This window comes from Vulpes lagopus, chromosome 2, assembly GCF_018345385.1.
Source record: "Vulpes lagopus strain Blue_001 chromosome 2, ASM1834538v1, whole genome shotgun sequence".
NCBI lineage: Eukaryota > Metazoa > Chordata > Mammalia > Carnivora > Canidae > Vulpes > Vulpes lagopus.
Window position 1 is genome coordinate 91996461 of NC_054825.1, and position 18163 is coordinate 92014623.

Consider the following 18163-nt stretch of genomic DNA (forward strand, 5'->3'; position numbering starts at 1 on the left):
TTTTATTGTGGTAAGATATACACAACATATTTATCATTTTAATCATTTATAATTGTATGATTCAGTGTCATGAAATACATTCACAATGTTATGTAACTATCACTACTATCCCTATCCAAAACATTTTCCTTATCCCCAACACAAACTCTGTACTCATTATACCTTGACTCCCTATTCCCCATTCCCCTCAGAGCCTGATAACCTCTATTAGGCTTTCCATTTGTATGAAATTTCCTATTCTAGTATCTCATATAGGTGGAATCATACAATATTTGTTTTTCTGTGTCTGGCTTATTTCACTTAGTATAATGTTTTCAAGGTCCACCCATGTTGTAGTATGTATCAAAATTTCATTCCTCTGGATACCTGGGTTGCTCAGTGGTTAAGCATCTGTCTTCAGCTCAGGGCATGATCCTGGGGTCCTGGGATCAAGTCCCACGTGGGGCTACCTGCATAGAGCCTGCTTCTCACTCTATGTCTCTGCCCCTCTCTCTGTGTCTCTCTCATGAATAAATAAATAAAATATTTTTTAAAAATTTCATTCATCTTCATGGCTGAATAATATTTCATTGTATGGATATACCAATTTTGTGTATCCATCTATCCTAGATGGACCCTTGGGTTGTTTCCACCTTTTGGCTATTGTGAATAATGCTGCTATGAACATTGGTATACAAATAACCTGTTTGTGTTCCTGCCTTCAATTCTTTTGGATGTATACCTAGATATGAAATTGCTGGACCTATGAAATTTTAATACCACAGAGAAACTGTGTATCTGTTTATGTTCTATGTATATATATGCATATGTACTTTACACATAAAAAGAATAAGATTTCTTCATTGCCCTCCCAGAACCAATGTTCACCTCCTTGAGCAGGAATGGTATCACCCTCACTGAGACTGCAAGCTCCAAGGTAAAGATACCCAGGTTTTCTGACATGATGAGGTAAATATATAGGTAATAGATATGTAGACAAACTACTTAACAAAAATTCAAGATGTGGATTACAAGGAAAATGACCCCTAAACACATAAGTACAAAAAGTAATCTTTGTTCCCTATGCAATAATGTTATTTGTATTTTAATTAGTCTTCAACTTTGACAAGAGTTGATAAAATAATGAGCCTAAGAACATTTTGGAAAATTGCTCTTACAAGTTGTGTCACGTCCAAACCAAGGGAGCAAATCTTCTAACTAAACTTCTGAAAACAGTAGAAATTAATTAATGATGTTGTACTCCCACTGAGCCTAAAATATCTCCTGAATACGAAAAGGATAATTACAAGCAAGTACTATGTGAAATAGAAAAAAGAAAAGAAATGAAATGAATACAGGATCCAAGGATCCAGGAAAGTCAGGTGTTGGTGAGATTACAGGATGGCTCTGTCACCAGGTATACACTGTGATCTATACTGAGTACACTTCTCAGTATCTGGTTGGAAGGCAGTGTGGCAAGATGTCATAACAGACATCTTGTAACAGACTCACCTAGATTTAATTGCAGTGTGGTTGTCTGATGCTATATTGTTTCAGTATGTAAGGAAGAAATTAAGATTGTATAACAGTATTGAGAAAAACAACAGTTTCACATACCTGACCAGAACCCATCAAGTGTCAGGAAAAACAAGAAGTCAAAGAATTGCCATATTGGAGGCGACTAAGGAGATGTGACCACCAGATACCAGGTGGGATCTTGAACCAGAAAAAAAGTTACTAAAGGGGAAATGGGATTTCTCAATAGTCTGCAGTCCAGTTAGTCATGTTGTACCAATATTAATGGCTTCACCTTAGTAATTGTGCTGTGATTATACAAGATGTTAACGTTCAGGGTTGCTGAGGTGAAGAACTTACCTTAACTCTGTACCACATTTGCAACTCTTCTGTGGGTCTAAAGTTATTTTGGAATAAAAAATAAAAGAAAACAGGGACGCCTGGGTAGCTTGGATAGTTAAGTGTCCGACTCAATTTCGGTTCAGGTCATGATCTCAGGGTCACAAAATCAAGCCTGGCCTGGGGGCTTCTCACTCAGCAGTGAGTCTGCTTGAGAGTCTCCCTCTCTCTCTCTGCTCCTCCTCACTTCGTGCACACTCTTTCTCTCTCTCTCTTTCTCTCTGTCTCAAATAAATAAATCTTAAAGAAAGTAAAAGAAAACAAACAACAACAAAGTTTCTGGTAGCTCCTGTCAGAAGCAAACTTGTGACTGACATTGCTGAAAAATGGTTGGAGTGATGGGGTGGGAGGTCTATATTTGCAATAGCAGGAGCTTTGAAATCTGACATGAGAGGAACTCCTGTCTTTGTCTCTTTTCCAATTCTATTGCAGGGTGTGTTGGATACATCATGTAACTGGGATGTGGGTGTACCCTTTCCTGGAACACATTGGCCCAGGAGCCAGAATCGTCTTCTTTGGGTCTACAACCATCTTAATGAACTTTTTGTACCTGCTGGGAGAAGTTCTGAACAGCTATATCTGGGATACACAGAGAAGTAAGTATTGTTTAGGGGAGCATAAAACAGGAGAATCACTGTCTAAAAGAGTGTGTGCAGACACTGAAGGAAAATTCCATCATAGCACAGGATCACTTGTGAAGAGTTTCATTTTTATAACTACACAATGTTAATTTAAGAGCTGCTGGCAGTTACCTGAAAGGTTTATTACACACTTTGTCTTATTAGCTAGTAAAACATCCAAATCTAAGGAAAAAGAATTATGTCTATAAAATTTTATAGGGAGAAATGTAGTGTTAATAACAGCAACAACAAAATTTAGAAAGTTCACTCCAATCGGCAAAATGCTGCCTTAGCTAGAGGGAACCCGCCCCAATAAATAAATTATTAATGTTACCAAACAGTCCCATTAAAAGCCACCCAGACCTCCCCGCTTCTTAAATCATCCTTGTATGGGCCCAGTAGCTTCAGAGAGGTCTCCCCAGTTTTCTGCCAGAACTCCAAGCAGCACAGAATGCCTATGGCCACTGTGATTTACCAGTGACTTGTCATATTCAAGGACTGAGATGGCAAAGAGGTCCAGGCAATCAAGGATACTACTTCATTGCTGCAAAAATCCCCTTAACCTATGATTTGATTTCTCTTTTGTTTCTATTTATGGCAGAGCCTCCATCTTGGCAAGTCACATAATCTTACCCAAGCTATGCAAACCCTATCCAAAGTGTATGTAAGATAACATAAAATGGGAAGCTGGAAAAAGCAACAGCACAGAATGTAGTCATTTGAGTCCTGCATGAAAAGATATCCAAAGACAAGATGGTCCGGGAATTTTAGAGAGATCTGGGCATCGCCAATGTACCAATGTACTCACAACATTCTAGACATCACCAGTAAATTATCTCTGTTCCACAAACATGGAACACCCTACTTTGTGCCAGACACTGTGCCAGGAACTCGATCTAATTAGACAAATAAAATGCAGTCAATTGCACAGTTACTGGATTGGACTTTTTTGTGTGCAGATCTTCTAAGATTGTATGTGTCAAGGTGTTGGCCCATGGTATATGCCCCAGAGGAATTTGAGGGTTTCTTTTCTCAGCAGCTGGCTTGATTTTATAAGCTATCTATTAGAAAAAGTGTCAAAAATTTTTATTTAGTTCAGGCTACAACTTGGGAAACCAGAAATTAACCCTTTAATAATTCCTTCTCTGTTCAGTGGGAATAATAATCTTTATTAGTTAATTTACTAAAGTATTTAGCTAACTTATAAAAATATTTAAAGAACAAAGTAAATTTTTCTCAGCTTCTTGGGAGAAAGGCCATATTTAAATTTAGGCTCATACATTTAATATATGTTATTCAGGAAGTATTTATGACTCTTCCCTCTTGATTAGCTTGATTCCGATGGTCATTTGGCCATTGTTCTACTATTTCTAAGAGAAGATGACCTGAAAACTGAGAGAAAAATCCAGTGTATAGTCATAGAATACTGCTCTTCAACAGCTTTGAGTGAGAAATTAAAATAAATAGGGAAACTCGGGGTTTTTTAAATGATCTGTTCAATTTAATTTGTGCCATTCTCCTATGTAAGGTTGACTAACATTTCATAACTCATTTTAGGTATGGAGATTAATTTTATTGATGTGGGACCATCTAGTTAATTCCACAGAGGTAGATGTTTCATGTCAAGTGGGCATTTTTTTTTTCATTTATGAAAAGGATTGCAAACTGATGGCCTCCTCCAAATTTTGTCTGCCAAATGTTTTATTAGACTTACATAGTGGGATTGTTGTTTTTGAAACAACATTTAAAAATTGGGAGATTACACCTATAGGCCAGATTTCTCAGCTTATCAAATACTTTAGCATCTGGCAACAGCAAGCCCACTGTTCTTTTCTGGCAAAAATGGATTGGCAATGAGGATCAGTTGCCCCCTTGAGATGGCTTCCTAAGTGTTCCTAGTTCTCACCTGGCCAGTTTGCTCCATCACATTAGCTGCCTGCTTCTGTAGGTAGTTAAATTTGAAACTGCTGATTAAAAGCAGTGTGTGCTGTGTGTGTGTTGCAGTGTGTTGCAGTGAATTGAATACAGTCAAGTACAGTATTACTATTCTGGGTAAATTCACTGCACCCCAAACAAAATCCCCCATGAAACAGGGATACCACACTGAGCACCCTTCCTTGTATCCATAATGATTTTTAGTGGCTTCACTTCCTTCACTTGGTTAGGTTATAATGACTTCAACTTTGAGATAAAATCATATTATCACAGAATCTTAAAATTGAAAAGGATATTAGAAACCACCTAAGCTGACCTTTCCTTTTTACTATGCAGCGGCTGAGCCCAGAAACCCTATGTGATGCACCAAAATCGGTAGTTGCAGAGCCAACACCTCTGGGTAATGTTCAATCCAATGTTACTTCTAGTAAGCCATCAGGTTGTCACCATTGAAAACCAAGGAACATGAGAGATTAGAAACTTCACTAAGATCCATGAACCTGGTTTATAAAATAAGAAAACAGACCAATCTGATACGAACTATGAACACAAAGCCCTTAAAATAGGTTAAATGAATAGTTAGGCATTTGCTCTTTTTAAAGGAAATTAACTCAAGGTGGCTTTGTGACTGTTGTATTGGTTTGTTAGGGCTGCTACAGCCAAGGGACCATAGTCGGGGAGGCTTAAACAATAGAAATGTAATGTCTCATGGTTCTGGAACCAATCCTTCTGAGTACTGGGAGGGACAGATCTGTTCCAGGCCTCTATCCTTGACTTGTAGATGACCATCTTCATAGTCACATGACTTTTGTCCCTATGTGTAAGGCTGTCTCCAAATATCCCCTTTTTATAAAGACAACAGTCATATTTGATTATGGTCCACCCTGATAACTTCATTTTAACTTGGTAAAGACCCTTTCCTCAAATATAGTCACATTCTGAGGTACTGATGGTTAGATATGGAGAGACACAGTTCCACCCATAACACTCTGCTTTCTGCTCCCAAAATTCATGTCCTTCTTTCATGCAGAATACATCCCCAACAGCCCCAAAAGTCTTTCCAGCATCAATTCTTAGGTCAAAAAACTCATCTTAAATATCATCTAAATCTGGTATGGCTAATACTTGGGGTATGATTCATCTTGAAGCACCATTGCTTTCCTGTTGTGATCCTGTAAAGCCAGACAGAAAGTTTTCTGCTTCTAAAACACAAGGGTAGAGCAGACATAGAATACACATACCCTTTCCAAAAAGGAAAAATTGCAGGGTTTGAAAAGGGGCCCACAATTCTCAACCAAGTTTGAAATGTAGCAGGGCAAATTCTATTAGATTTAAAGGCTTGAGAAGATCCTCTTTGACTGAATGCTCCAACCTCTGTATCACCAGAAGGAGGGTGTGGCCCTGCCCCTGGGTAGCAGCCTTAGCCTCTGGAAGTGGGTAGCCCCTGAACCACCTTAGGAGTTCTTCTTTCATTTCATGCTGTCTCTGTCCCTTTTAGTCCAGTGTTTCTGCTGGTACAAAATTCTCAAAAAACCTTAATGGCTTCCCATGCAATTCACAGCAACCCAAATCGTCAGACAAGAAGGTCTCCCACAAATCTTTCCTGACTTCTGCTGAAATGGTTAATTTGGATCCCTGAATGACATGCCTAATCTCTTTAGCAAATGGTTGTCCAGCCACACCCTTGGCCTTCTCTTACATTCTGAGGTTCTGAAGTTAGGACTTCATATGAACATATGAACATATGAATTCGAGGGGGATGTGTGTCACACAATTCAACCTATAACGTCTGAAGTATTTCTGTACTTATGCTAAGAATTTATTCCAACTCCAGTGTGTCTAACTGGGGTGACCAATCTTATTAAAGTAAAACTTTATACAATCATAAATGAAAGTGTCCAAAACTGAAAGGTTGGGTTGAGGACAGAGAAATCAAGCAAAAGAGAAAGGAGTTTGGATCCAGGCCTGTATGACAGAACCTTCTCCCCCAGCTGCCCATGAAGTCATGTTCCACACAGGCACCCAGGCCTACAATGTTCCAGTGCTGCCCTCTGGTTGAGCCCTACTCCTAGCCTGGGGGAATCACATGTGACTAACTACCTTAGGGTCAACCAACTCTTCCTCTATGTTCCCAAAAGCACATCCTGCCTCAGCTTTGTGACAGGTTTCTTTTTGCTATTTGTGTGGAAATTATACCTCTGGTTCTTCCAAATATTATTTACAGCTGTCTAATTTTTTCCCTCTACCTCAAAGCTGCCAAACTAAAGTAGGTGGGGAGCCATTTTTCCTGTCTGGGTCAATGAACACCCCCTGTTCTCCACCCCCGCTTTTGAAGATTCCACTATTGCTGCCAAGTCAACCCATCTGCAGGAGAACACTTAGGAAGAAACAGACTTTAAAGAAAAGCAAACAGTTATTAGTTCCTGAGAGCTTCTTCACAAGAGAGGGAGCATGGGACAAAGTTGGGACCCAAGTCATGTGTGCTATTTGAACAGAATCCCTGTTGTGTTTTTCTGCCTTTGCCTTGGTTACCAATAACTAAGGCATCTCCTGGCCTTCTCGCCCTAAACCCAATTCCTCCTCCCCTCACATGTCCTTACTTCTCAATCTGAAGTTTTCCTTAATATGATTTCTGAGAAGTACTTTGGAAAAAGTGTTACAGATCTGCCAGTTCCTTAGTCATGAAAACCAAACCTGAAAGACTGTCTAAGGACACCTGTTCAGAGCGTGTTACCCGCTTTCCAACACCACCACCCTGACCCCACAAAACAAATGCTGGGAGCTGGGGGAAAGGAGAGTCCTTGCCAATGTAAGCCCTATAACAATGACCTCTGGAATTAGGCTTTAATTTTTTTTTATATGGTGAAGTTCCATATTTTATTCTGTTTTCCCACTAGCATAGCCTTTTGAGGCTTTCCCTATATTTGTTGTTTATTAATTGATTTGGTAAATTCTAATTGAGCTCGAACTCTGAGTCAACACTGTGTTAGGTGCTAGGGATATTATCAGAAACAAAACAGTTAAGGGCTCTGCCTTCAGAGAGCTTATAACTTATAAGAGAATACCAACAAAACCTGCAAAGCAGTATTTGGGGGTTCTTTTATTCCAGCAAGAGTCTCTGAGAATTTTGTTTCAGAAGAAGAATATTTAGCAAGAAGAAAAAGAAAGGAGAACTGGGGAGCATTTACCAGATTTAACTAATTCATGAGAATGACTTCAATGTTTTCATCTCCAGGAAAATGCAACATCATTAATTAACTATTCACTACAGACAACAGACAGAGCTCTTACTGGTCCAGGACATATGAGTCTCTCAGGAGGTAAAACAGTTCTACCAGAACTGAGTTGAAGAGAAAGAGAACTTGAGTTTAAGTACACAAAATTATGGAAATAATCGTTCTTGTGCCTAATAAGCCCTCTATGAGTTTTTTTTTTTTTAAATCTTGACTTTTGAAAATCCAGAATCTTTGCTTTGAGAAGAAACACAACTAAAATAAAAATAAATGAGGTCTGTTTGAGACTCATCAGCTGCACACCTCCTGTTATTGGAAACTGGTTACAAAGCAGTCTGGTTGGGGTTTCTGTGCAAACTCAATGAGTCTAGAACCAACTTGCACTCATCACTCCCAGAAGCCATAAGACCTGGATATGTCCTGACTGAGGCAGGGGGGCGGGGGGAGGGACAGAGGCCACTGAGGAAGTTTCCAGAGAAAGTTGTGAATGATTTTCCTTCTAAGCTAGGAGAAAAGGAATGAATGGGGAAGAGATGTGGGGAAAGGAGAGGGTTTTTTGAACAGCCTTGGCAAACCTGCTCACAGTTTGATCTGATGTTAAAATGAAGTACTCTGCCTGAATTTCTAGGTATGGAAGAAGAAAAAGAGAAGCCTAAATTGGAATGAGATCTAAGTCTAAATGAAAGAGCTGGATTGAGCCACCCTTGAAGACTGGTTACCCCCTGGGCATTGGCAGTGCAGGAGAGGAAGCATCCAAGAGAGCAGTGGAATTCACCTCTGCCTCCCTGCCCCAGAGGGGATTGGGGCACCTTGATAGAGAAATATGTATAAGAATAGAATACAGTTATATCCCAAATAACCTTCTATATGTTTTAAAGAATTCTTTCCAAATTCATTATTTATAAATAACATCCTTTTTCCCCCTCTTCTAGTTTTTAAAACTAAAATTGGCCATTGAATTTTTAATTTTTGCAATTAAATGGAATTTTGCAATTCCATTTAATTGAAGAAGAATAAAACTGTATTGTGTTTCTTGTTGAGAAATATGTGAAAATCAAATGGGCAGGTGTAGAGCAATGCATTTGAGTACTGAGTCCTGCCGGAGGCTGGGATAACGAACCTGAGCGGCAGGGCAAGTCTGAAGGAAATGTGATGGATGTTCCCTATTGCAATAATGTCACAATTGCCTCAAACAGGCAATGTTAGTAATAATTACATCAATTTAGTCAAAATCCTGAGTGTATTTAGATCTCATGACTTAATCTTGTGGAACTTTTCCTATATGCAAACTGAAACTTTAATAAAGACCAAGCAATCCCAATGTGATTATCTGCATGGTGTATCTAACATTGGTGTCTCCTTTTTAATTTTATTTCTATTACCTGTTGAAAATGGGCTTACTGAACTTAGTTCTTAATTATTTTCTGATTTTAAAAATGTATCTCTTTTTGATAAATTATAGATTAATTTTTTAAAAAGCTAATTTTTGACGTCTTTGACCATAATTATTTTAAAATAATACTAATGCAGAACATGTAGTAGAAAATACATTAAAATAAATCTTAGAAAAAGGTAAAGAAAAAGCTAACCAAAATAAAAGCAGAAATTAAAACAGCAGGAAAATAACAGTGGAATTGATGTACAAGTGAATTGATTAATAAACACAGTATCTCATCTATACAAATAACATTAAAATATGCAAACAAGAGAAAGAGAAACAAATACTTGGCAATATAAGCATAGATGTGAAACAAATTATTTAATTATAAAAATAAACATTATAGCTCTATGGCAACAAATTCTTAGAAACCAATGAAATGTGCAATTTTCAAGTAAATGTATTCAATAAGAATTGGAAAACTGTAATAGACTGATATTCATGGAAGACTTTTTTTAATGTTCAAATAACTATCTCCAAAAAAGGATTTGGGTCCAGAGTGTTTTATGAGCAAGTCCTTGAAAACGTTCAAGTAACAACCCTCATGTTATTTAAACTGTTCCAAGATTACAGAAATGATGAAACATTTCCCAAATTATTTATCAAAGTTAATATAACTCTCTAAACAAAGCCAATGTAACAAAAAAATAAAAATAAAAATTTCTTTTGCTTTAACTAAGGTATTAACACTATAAATCCAATACTACATAAATAATTTTTTAAAACAATAACATTTATTCTAAAATTTTAAGGATGCTTAATAGTAGGATTTTTATTCAAAAACATTGTTTCAAATCATCCCCACTTATCTGCAGGGAACATATTCCAGGACCTCAGTGGATGCCTGAAACCCTAGATAGCACAGAACCATATATTTACTATGCTTTTTTCTATGCACATATGCCTATGATACAGTATAATTTTTAAATTAGGCACAAAAGATTAACAGCAATAATAATAAAATAAGACAATTCTAACAATAGACTGTAATAAAATTTCTGTGAATGTGGTCTATCTCAAAATATCTTATTGTACTCTACTCACCCTTCTCATGATGGATGATGTGAGATGATAAAATGCTTACGGTTGACATGAAGTGAGATGAAGGACACAGGCACTGCAACAGAGTGTTAGGCGATCATTGACCCTCTGACATTGTGTCAGAAGAAGGATCATCTGCTTCCAGACCACAGTTGACTGTAGGTAAGTGAAACCACGGAAAGCGAGATTATGAATAGTGAACACTCAGATAAGTTGGGGACCACTGTAATGCACAAAAGAAAAAATTCATATGATTCTCTCCATAGTTGCTCCAAGGCATCTGAGAAATTTTAACAGTTATTTCTGATAATAACATTAAAAATATAAAGATACCTCATATCATGAGAAGGAACAGTCATCTCAAACACCAAAGGAATTCCCTTTTAAGGTAATACATAAGATATAGATCTTATAGATGTCCATAACATTGTTATCATTATTTTTCTGAGGTCTTTGAGAATAAGTTATATTTTGACCTGGAGTGAAAGTTTTATGTTAAAGTTTTATGTAACTACATAATTGATATTATTAATGGAAAAGAAAAGTGAATGTTTTAAGGAAAAGCAGAAAGAGCAAAGCCACCATTTAGAAGGAAGCCATTTCTCTACATGACTCTCAGGAAAGTAAATCTGAAGGAGTGGAATTTTTTTTAGAACTCCCCAATTCCTCTGGGACCTTGTGACTATACCTCTTCTCTAGCAAATAACACTCTACTATTTAAGCCACCAAAGTGACACCCAAAGAAGTTAATGCCAGTGGTCTTTGGATATAAAGCTGATTTCACTTATGCCCATCACAGCAGTCTGGATATCTACATCACTGCCCTGTTTGAAATACAATTACGTGATCAGATTTGGGGTTTGGCTTAGTTTTCTCACGATGGATCATTTTTACTTTAGGAACTCCAGGCCCTGAACCCCAGCACCACATCCTACAGGATGTCCAGGGCTGTCTCAGCAGGTGTAGGGAATGCACCAAGACACACCTACCCAGCTAATGCACCCACTGACCCATCCCAGAAACTCTGCCCTGGAGCAGAATCCATTGGAATGAGTCTACTGACTGACTGCCATGTAATCACCAAGTGATTAGGAATAAGTTACCATTGACTTCTCTGTCTGGCTTGCAACCTTACACCTTCTCCCACCAGTTCTCAAACGGATGTTCATGCTTTACTCTCTTCTCTGTGTACCTATGTAAAGACCAATCTACCATCCATAATCTCGGGGCAGGGAGGTGGGGAGAATGTGCTTCTAGCTCCACTTCAGGAATATGAAAATTAATAATTAAATAATGTGAATTAATGAGAAGAAATTGTACCAAAGAGGCAGAACAATGAAAAGCTTCTCAACTTATTTTACTTAATATACCCCTCAAAAGAAAGCCAAAAGAACACCACATTTTATTTATCATAGATAAAATACTAGCACTATAAATCTAATATTATACCAAAATAATAAATTTTCATTACCAAATCATGTATATTTTTCTTTTGAGGTATTTTTTAAAAAGACAAATAAAATGGAAAGATAACTAAATTCTGGAAAAGAAAATTCCTTTCTTAAAGATGTCGTTTCTTCCTCCAAATGAATTATAGGTACCGTATAACTCCATTCTAAAATTGCAGACTTTTTAAAGCTTAACAGAAGAAAAAACAAGTAAAAACAACTGAAAAATCTTGAAGAACAGATAATGAACGCATACTCACATCATTAAAACATATATAAAAGTGTAATAACTAAAATAATGCGGTATGCTCAAGGATGGAAAGAAAAATGAACAAAATAAAAAGGATGCCCAGAATTCTGGCCTTAATTTATATATATAAATTTAGCAAATAATAAAATGACATTTCAGATGAGTAAGAGCATAATAAAGGATTAAATGAGTGACTCCAATGAATTAGTAACAAATTGGTAAACAAGAAAAGGCTGCAGTCCTCTCTTGAAACACATACACACAGAACACACACACAATTTCAGATAGATTAAATGATGAAATGTAAGAAAAAGTATAAAAGAAATATAAGAAAATACAGATGAATATCTTATCCTATAATACAAATATGGAAAAAAGTACATATATTTTATTTTTCTTCAAATATTTATTTAAATACTAGTGTAATATTTTGGGGAGAGTAGAATTTAGTGATTTATCACTTATATACACCCAGTACTCATCATAACAAGTGCCCTCCTTAATACCCATCCACCCATTTAGCACATCTCTCACGCACCTCCCACCCCACCGACCTCCCACTAACCTCCCTCCATCAACCCTCAGTTTGTTCCTTATAGTTAAGAGTGTCTTATGGTTTGCTTCCCTCTCTTTATTTCCCTTCCCCTATGTTTATCTGTTTTGTTTCTTAAATTCCACATATGAATGAATGAAATATGGTATTTGTCTGACTGACTTATTTCACTTAGCATAATACACTCTAGCTCCATCCATATTGTTACAAATGGCAGGATTTCACTCTTTCTGGTGGCTAATATTCCACTTTATTTATATACCACATTTTCTTTATCCATTCATTAGTCAGTGGGCATTTGGGTTTTTTCCATAATTTGGCTATTGTTGATAATGCTGCTATTAGGGTGCATGTGCCCCCTTCGAATCAGTATTTTTGCATTAAGTACATATATATTATATAAAAACATATATTAGGAAACTGAATATTATATACAGCTGACACTTGAACAACCTGGGTTTGAAGTACATGGGTCTACTTAGATGGACAATAAATACAATCCTATACTATAAATGTATTTTCTCTTCCTTATGATTTTCTTGGAGCATTTTCTTTTCTCTAGTTTATTATAAGGATACAGTATATAATACATGCAACATAGAAAATATGTGTTAATTCACTGTTTATGTTTTTAGGCTTCCAGTCAAGAGTAGTCTATTAATAATGAAATTTTGGGGGAGTCAGAAATTATACATGGATTTTTCACTGTGTGAGGAGGGGTCAGCATCCCTAATCTCAACATTTTTAAGGGTCAATTCTAAAATATGTATGAGGAAATGGAATATAATGTATATATATATATATATATATATTAGGAAATTGAATCTATGGTCTGGTAGCTAATATACTATGAAGTTATCGAGAGAAAATCATGTAAGACAATGATAGCATCATTTAATAAGAAACCTGGGGGACGCCTGGGTGGCTTAGCGGTTGAACATCTGCCTTTGGCTCAGGTTGTGATCCCAGAGTCCCGGGATTGAGTGCCACATTGAGCTCCCTGCATGGAACCTGCTTTTCCTTCTGCTATGTCTCTGCCTCTCTCTCTCTGTCTCTCTCTGTCTCTCTCTCTCTCTCTCTCTCTGTGTGTGTGTGTCTCATGAATAAATAAAATGAAAGAAAGAAGAAAGAAAAGAAAGAAAGAAAGAAAGAAAGAAGAAGAAAGAAAGAAGAAAGAAAGAATATAAGAAAGAAAGAAAGAAGAAAGAAAGAAAGAAGAAAGAAAGAAAGAAAGAAAGAAAGAAAGAAAGAAAGAAAGAAAGAAAAAGAAAGAAAGAGAAAGAAAGAGACTAGACTGAGATATGGTTTGATGATGAACTTAACCTTGGATTTTTTATATGTAAATCAAGGGCTATTTCAATGAATTTGTAGGGGCAGAATCTAGATTCCAAAGAATCGAGGAGTTATTGGCATAAGTGAATGATAAAGCAGTAGAGATAGTATTTACAGATGATTACTTCACAAACAATACTTACACGGTAGAACACAGACAGGTTCCATGGGGATTGTGAACAACATGGATATTGTTGGTTTGTGATTATTCGGGTTAGCCGTAAGAGGGAACATTTCCCCAACTGTCACAGGAAAGCAGGAGAAAGAGACAGACGTCCTTGAAAGTGTGTTTGCCAGAGGGATTCCTGGGTGGCTCAGCAGTTTAGCACCTGCCTTCGGCCCAGGGCATGATCCTGGAGTCCAGGGATCGACTGCCTCTCCCTCTGCCTGTGGCTCTGCCCCTCTCTCTCTCTCTCTCTCTCTCTCTCTCTCTCTCTCTTGAATAAACAAGTAAAATCTTAAAAAAAAAAAAAAAAAAAAAAGGAAGTGTGTTTGCCAGACAAAGTCCATAGATGTCTTTTTGATGGCTTTGATGGCTGCAATTTTTCCCTAAAAGAATTGCCTGAAGAGAAAGAGCAGAGAGGATGGGCTTGAAGCTTGTGATTTACTCTGAGTGGTATAGACTTTGAAAACATAGGAAGCTTTCTAGCCCATACTGAGGGCTCTGTAGAGGGTTGAAAATCACAAATTTACCCTGATAATAACAAAGCCCAGGGGGGGATTTTCCCCCAGGAAAACTCAACAGGCCAGGCAGAGTAAAGAAGTTGAAAATTTGGCTTAGAAATATAGGTGCCACAAAAGGATAAGCAGGTGAGAGTCAGGGTATTGGCAAGAGTAATTGGAAGGATGAATCATGGGGTCTAGAAGGAACAGAAGAAGAAAGACAGAAGACGGACATTGGGAAACAATAAATGGGTCCAGAAATTGGCAATTTCAGTGAAGTTGAGGAAAAGATGTATCAAGGAAATGAAGGCAATAGAGAAACAGGAAATTACAATCAGAAACTAACTGTTGAAGTCTTAGGGGAATATGAGATCATACTTTCTTGCTTTTTTTTTAGTTAATATAATGTGGTAGTAGTGGCCCCAAAATATGCCCACATCCAAATCACTAGAGCCTTTGAATATTTACCTTTCATGGCAAAAGGGACTCTGAGATGTGATTACGGATTTTGAGATGTGGGGATTACCCTGGATTATCCAGTGTCCCCAATATAATTACAAGCGCCCTTATAAGAGAGAGGGAGAGATCACAGTGAGAGGAAGAAATGTGACCATGGTATCAGCAGCTGGAGTGAGGAAGGGCAGAGGTTGCAGAAACTTGAACAGGCAAGGAAATGGATTCTCCCCCTGGAGCCTCAAAAGGAATTGACATGCTTGACATGAGGATGTCTGACCTCCAGAGCTATTAGGTAATAAATGTGCCACTAAATTTGTGGTAATATTTTTACAACAGCAATAGAAAACTAATACATATATTATCATTAAGCACTTTTACATTTTTATATGGGCTATTTTGCATTTTGCTAAAACACACACACAGAGTAATAGCCACAAGGTAAATATCCAAAACTCTCTAATTCTGACTCTCTAATAATTGAGTGACCAAGACTCTTGTCTCTCACTAAACCAAACCAATTATCTCATGCTGAAAAGCCAGTCAAAGTCATTCAAACTCATCTGATTTATTGAAATGAAAGTGCTGAAGATGACTGAAGAGGTCCCCATGGAAACACTCAAAGACATTTAGACACTTTCATGCCTACTCAGCAGCTGAGCCATGAAAATTTTTGAGACAGATGACCCTAATTTCAAGTACCATTCAAAGGATTTGGGAGTTATAACAAATGCCTACACTTGCCATAAGGAGATTTGCCAAGAAGAGAGGTAGGCATCTTACAGCCAAGCTCTATTGAAAAAAATATACTTTTAAAGCCTCAGTCAAATCAGTCCATGTAGTAAAATTCTCTCAAGGAATTTTGCAAGTATGTAATATCAAGCACAATAAGAAAGCTTTTAAAAATGCTATCTCTGGTTTGACATACATACACAAGCCATTGATACATTTGATAGAGTAGTCTCAGTATAGATCTGTGCAAAACTGAAATTCATTTATTTTCAAGCAACCTTAAATGTTCTGGGTCCTCAAACCTACACCAGCCTAGGCCAGACATCTTATTTTGTCATCTCATTGAGGTTTAATATTTAATTTTATCTATTTTTGAAATCCAAACTGTCATCTCTCTCTCTCTCTCTCTCTCTCTCTCTCAACTCTCTCCTCTCTCTCTCCCTCCCTCTCTCTCTCTCTCTCTCTCTCTCTCTCTCTCTCTCTCTCTCCCTCTGTCTTCCTTTTGCTTGGAGAAGAGGGAGGATGATCTATGCTTACACAGCGAATGACATCAGAGTTGGCGAGTCCTTGCCCTGTCTCCCAGCCCAACACCAAGGGGCTGGAATCAAGTGTTTGAGTGGGGATGAAATTGTCAGCTCATTAGGCAGCTCCATAGGGCCCACCCTTGCATAGTTCCCCTGTCCTCTTCTCCCCTATTAGCAAAGCAACACCTAATCCACCCAAAAGTGTTTGCTTCTGGCAAGGCCCAGCTACCTTTCATGGCAAGCACTCATCAATCCTTGCCAAGCCAAGGGTGGGAACACAGGCTGCCCTGGGGCATGCTCTCTCTGCAGCTCCATCAACAACACCAAATGCTCTGTCAGCTCAGTGGCACACAACCCTACCCCCACCCCCAGAGTTCTTAGTGGGGGTGGAGGGAACTTGGGAAACACAGATTTCAACACAAGAGGGTGGAACAAATAGAAACTTCCCTGATCTCTGACTCCCAGGCTCTCCAACAAGGAAAAGGGAGGGAGAAGGTATTGTTAATACTTCAAGAACCTTCCTTCAAAGATTTAATATCCTTGCCCCTTCTGTGTACTTTATTCTATAAAGACCAAAGGAGTAGGGTTTAAGAAACTGGTTCTGCTGGATGCCTTCTGTTAGCAAATCTCAGTGTGGGACTGGCTTCCAGAAGACATTCCTCTGAACTTAAAAGGTGAGACACTTGGCAAGTTTTATCCTGAACCATGGACTCTAGTTGGCAGACCCAGGGAAGCACAAATGTCCCTCATCATCCCTTTACCACGGTTTCTATATATATAAATTTTGTATTGCAGTCATCATTAATTTTGGAATTTTTTATATTACAAAGTGGTTTTCCAAAAACAGATCCCCAATAACACGCCTCCAAGAAATGAGTTTTCCATTTAACCTGGCTCAGTTTGAGACTATAATCCTGGCACTAGTTAAGTTATAATTCAGGGGGTCAGTATATTGATTTCAACAGTCCAGTTGAAATTATGGGCTAAAAGTTTCTGAGAACTAAGGATAGGGGAGGAAAGCCCCAGAATAAGTTGAGTTTGCATTTGTGAGAGAGCCTAGCAATCTGGAACGCTTATTCTGCAGTCAGGGAAGAATAAGCAAAGCTGAAAGAAAGTATATTGTATCTGGGGAATTTATACTTCCTGCCATGAAGAAGTGATAGGGTCTGGGATTATCTCCCCCACAACTGTAAACTAGAAATGATTGGTAAAATACAATAAGAACACTCATTTTCAAACACTGGTCAACAGAGCTGCTTAGGACTATGATCCCTGAAAAAAGGGAAATAAACTATGTGTGCCCTATGATCACCCTGGCTTTCTGCCTAGAGGCAATTTCCAGATCATCACACTGGGAGGGGAATCCAAAACAAAGCCCAGTGGCCTCACTGAGTTAAGGAGCCCAGAGTTCAGGGAGACTGAAGTGACTAGAATTTGTGGAGCAAAACACTGGACACAAGGGAGTTATGAAGCAAAAGAGCTCCAGAAATCTGTGTGGAGTCCCCTCCATGCAGTCTGGCTGAATATCAACCTTCATTTGAATATGGTGAAGCTTTACAGTTTGAGGGAAAGAACAATTACTGAGAAGCTATCCATTGGATAAATCCAAGAGTTCATGTAAGACCAGGAATAATTCATGTTCCCACTTAGCCAGAGTGCACAGGCCTCATTGAATAGACAGGGCATTCCGAAGGGTCAAGTGATAGTCACATTTTTTGAGTAAAAGCTACTCAAAACCCACTTTTTAAAAGTTTTAAAAGAAGCTTCAAAATTATTAAACTGATCCTAAGAAACTTAACAACCTGCCAGAATAAAGCACAATATTCTTTAGGGAAGAGAAAAAAATCCAGTACTCAAGACAAAATTTATTATGCCTGACATCCAATAAAAATTTCCAGACATGTTGAGATGCAGAAGAACTTGACCCTCTAAACCAGGAGAAAAGTTTATCAACAGAAACAGACCCAGAATTGATAAAGAGATGAAATTAACAGGCAAGGACATTAAAACAACTATTATGCTCCATATGTCAAGAAGGCAGAGGGAAA

General features: G+C 37.9%; 1 protein-coding gene across 7 annotated transcripts in view; it reads left to right on the forward strand.

Moving 5' to 3' along the window:
• AIG1 (androgen induced 1) overlaps positions 1-9002 on the forward strand; it is a 241938-nt gene extending 232936 nt beyond the window's left edge. For 3 of the 7 annotated variants that reach the window (XM_041739556.1, XM_041739548.1, XM_041739509.1), the window contains 2 exons: positions 2326-2489; positions 8310-9002. In XM_041739556.1, the coding sequence (XP_041595490.1) occupies positions 2326-2489; positions 8310-8337 (192 nt within the window). In that variant the 3' untranslated portion in view covers positions 8338-9002. Of the gene's footprint in view, positions 1-2325; positions 2490-3114; positions 3442-4784; positions 4849-8309 lie in introns of those variants that run through there. The other 4 variants (XR_005985447.1, XM_041739531.1, XM_041739541.1 and 1 more) reach the window with 2 other exon arrangements.
• The last annotated feature ends 9161 nt before the right edge of the window (positions 9003-18163 follow it).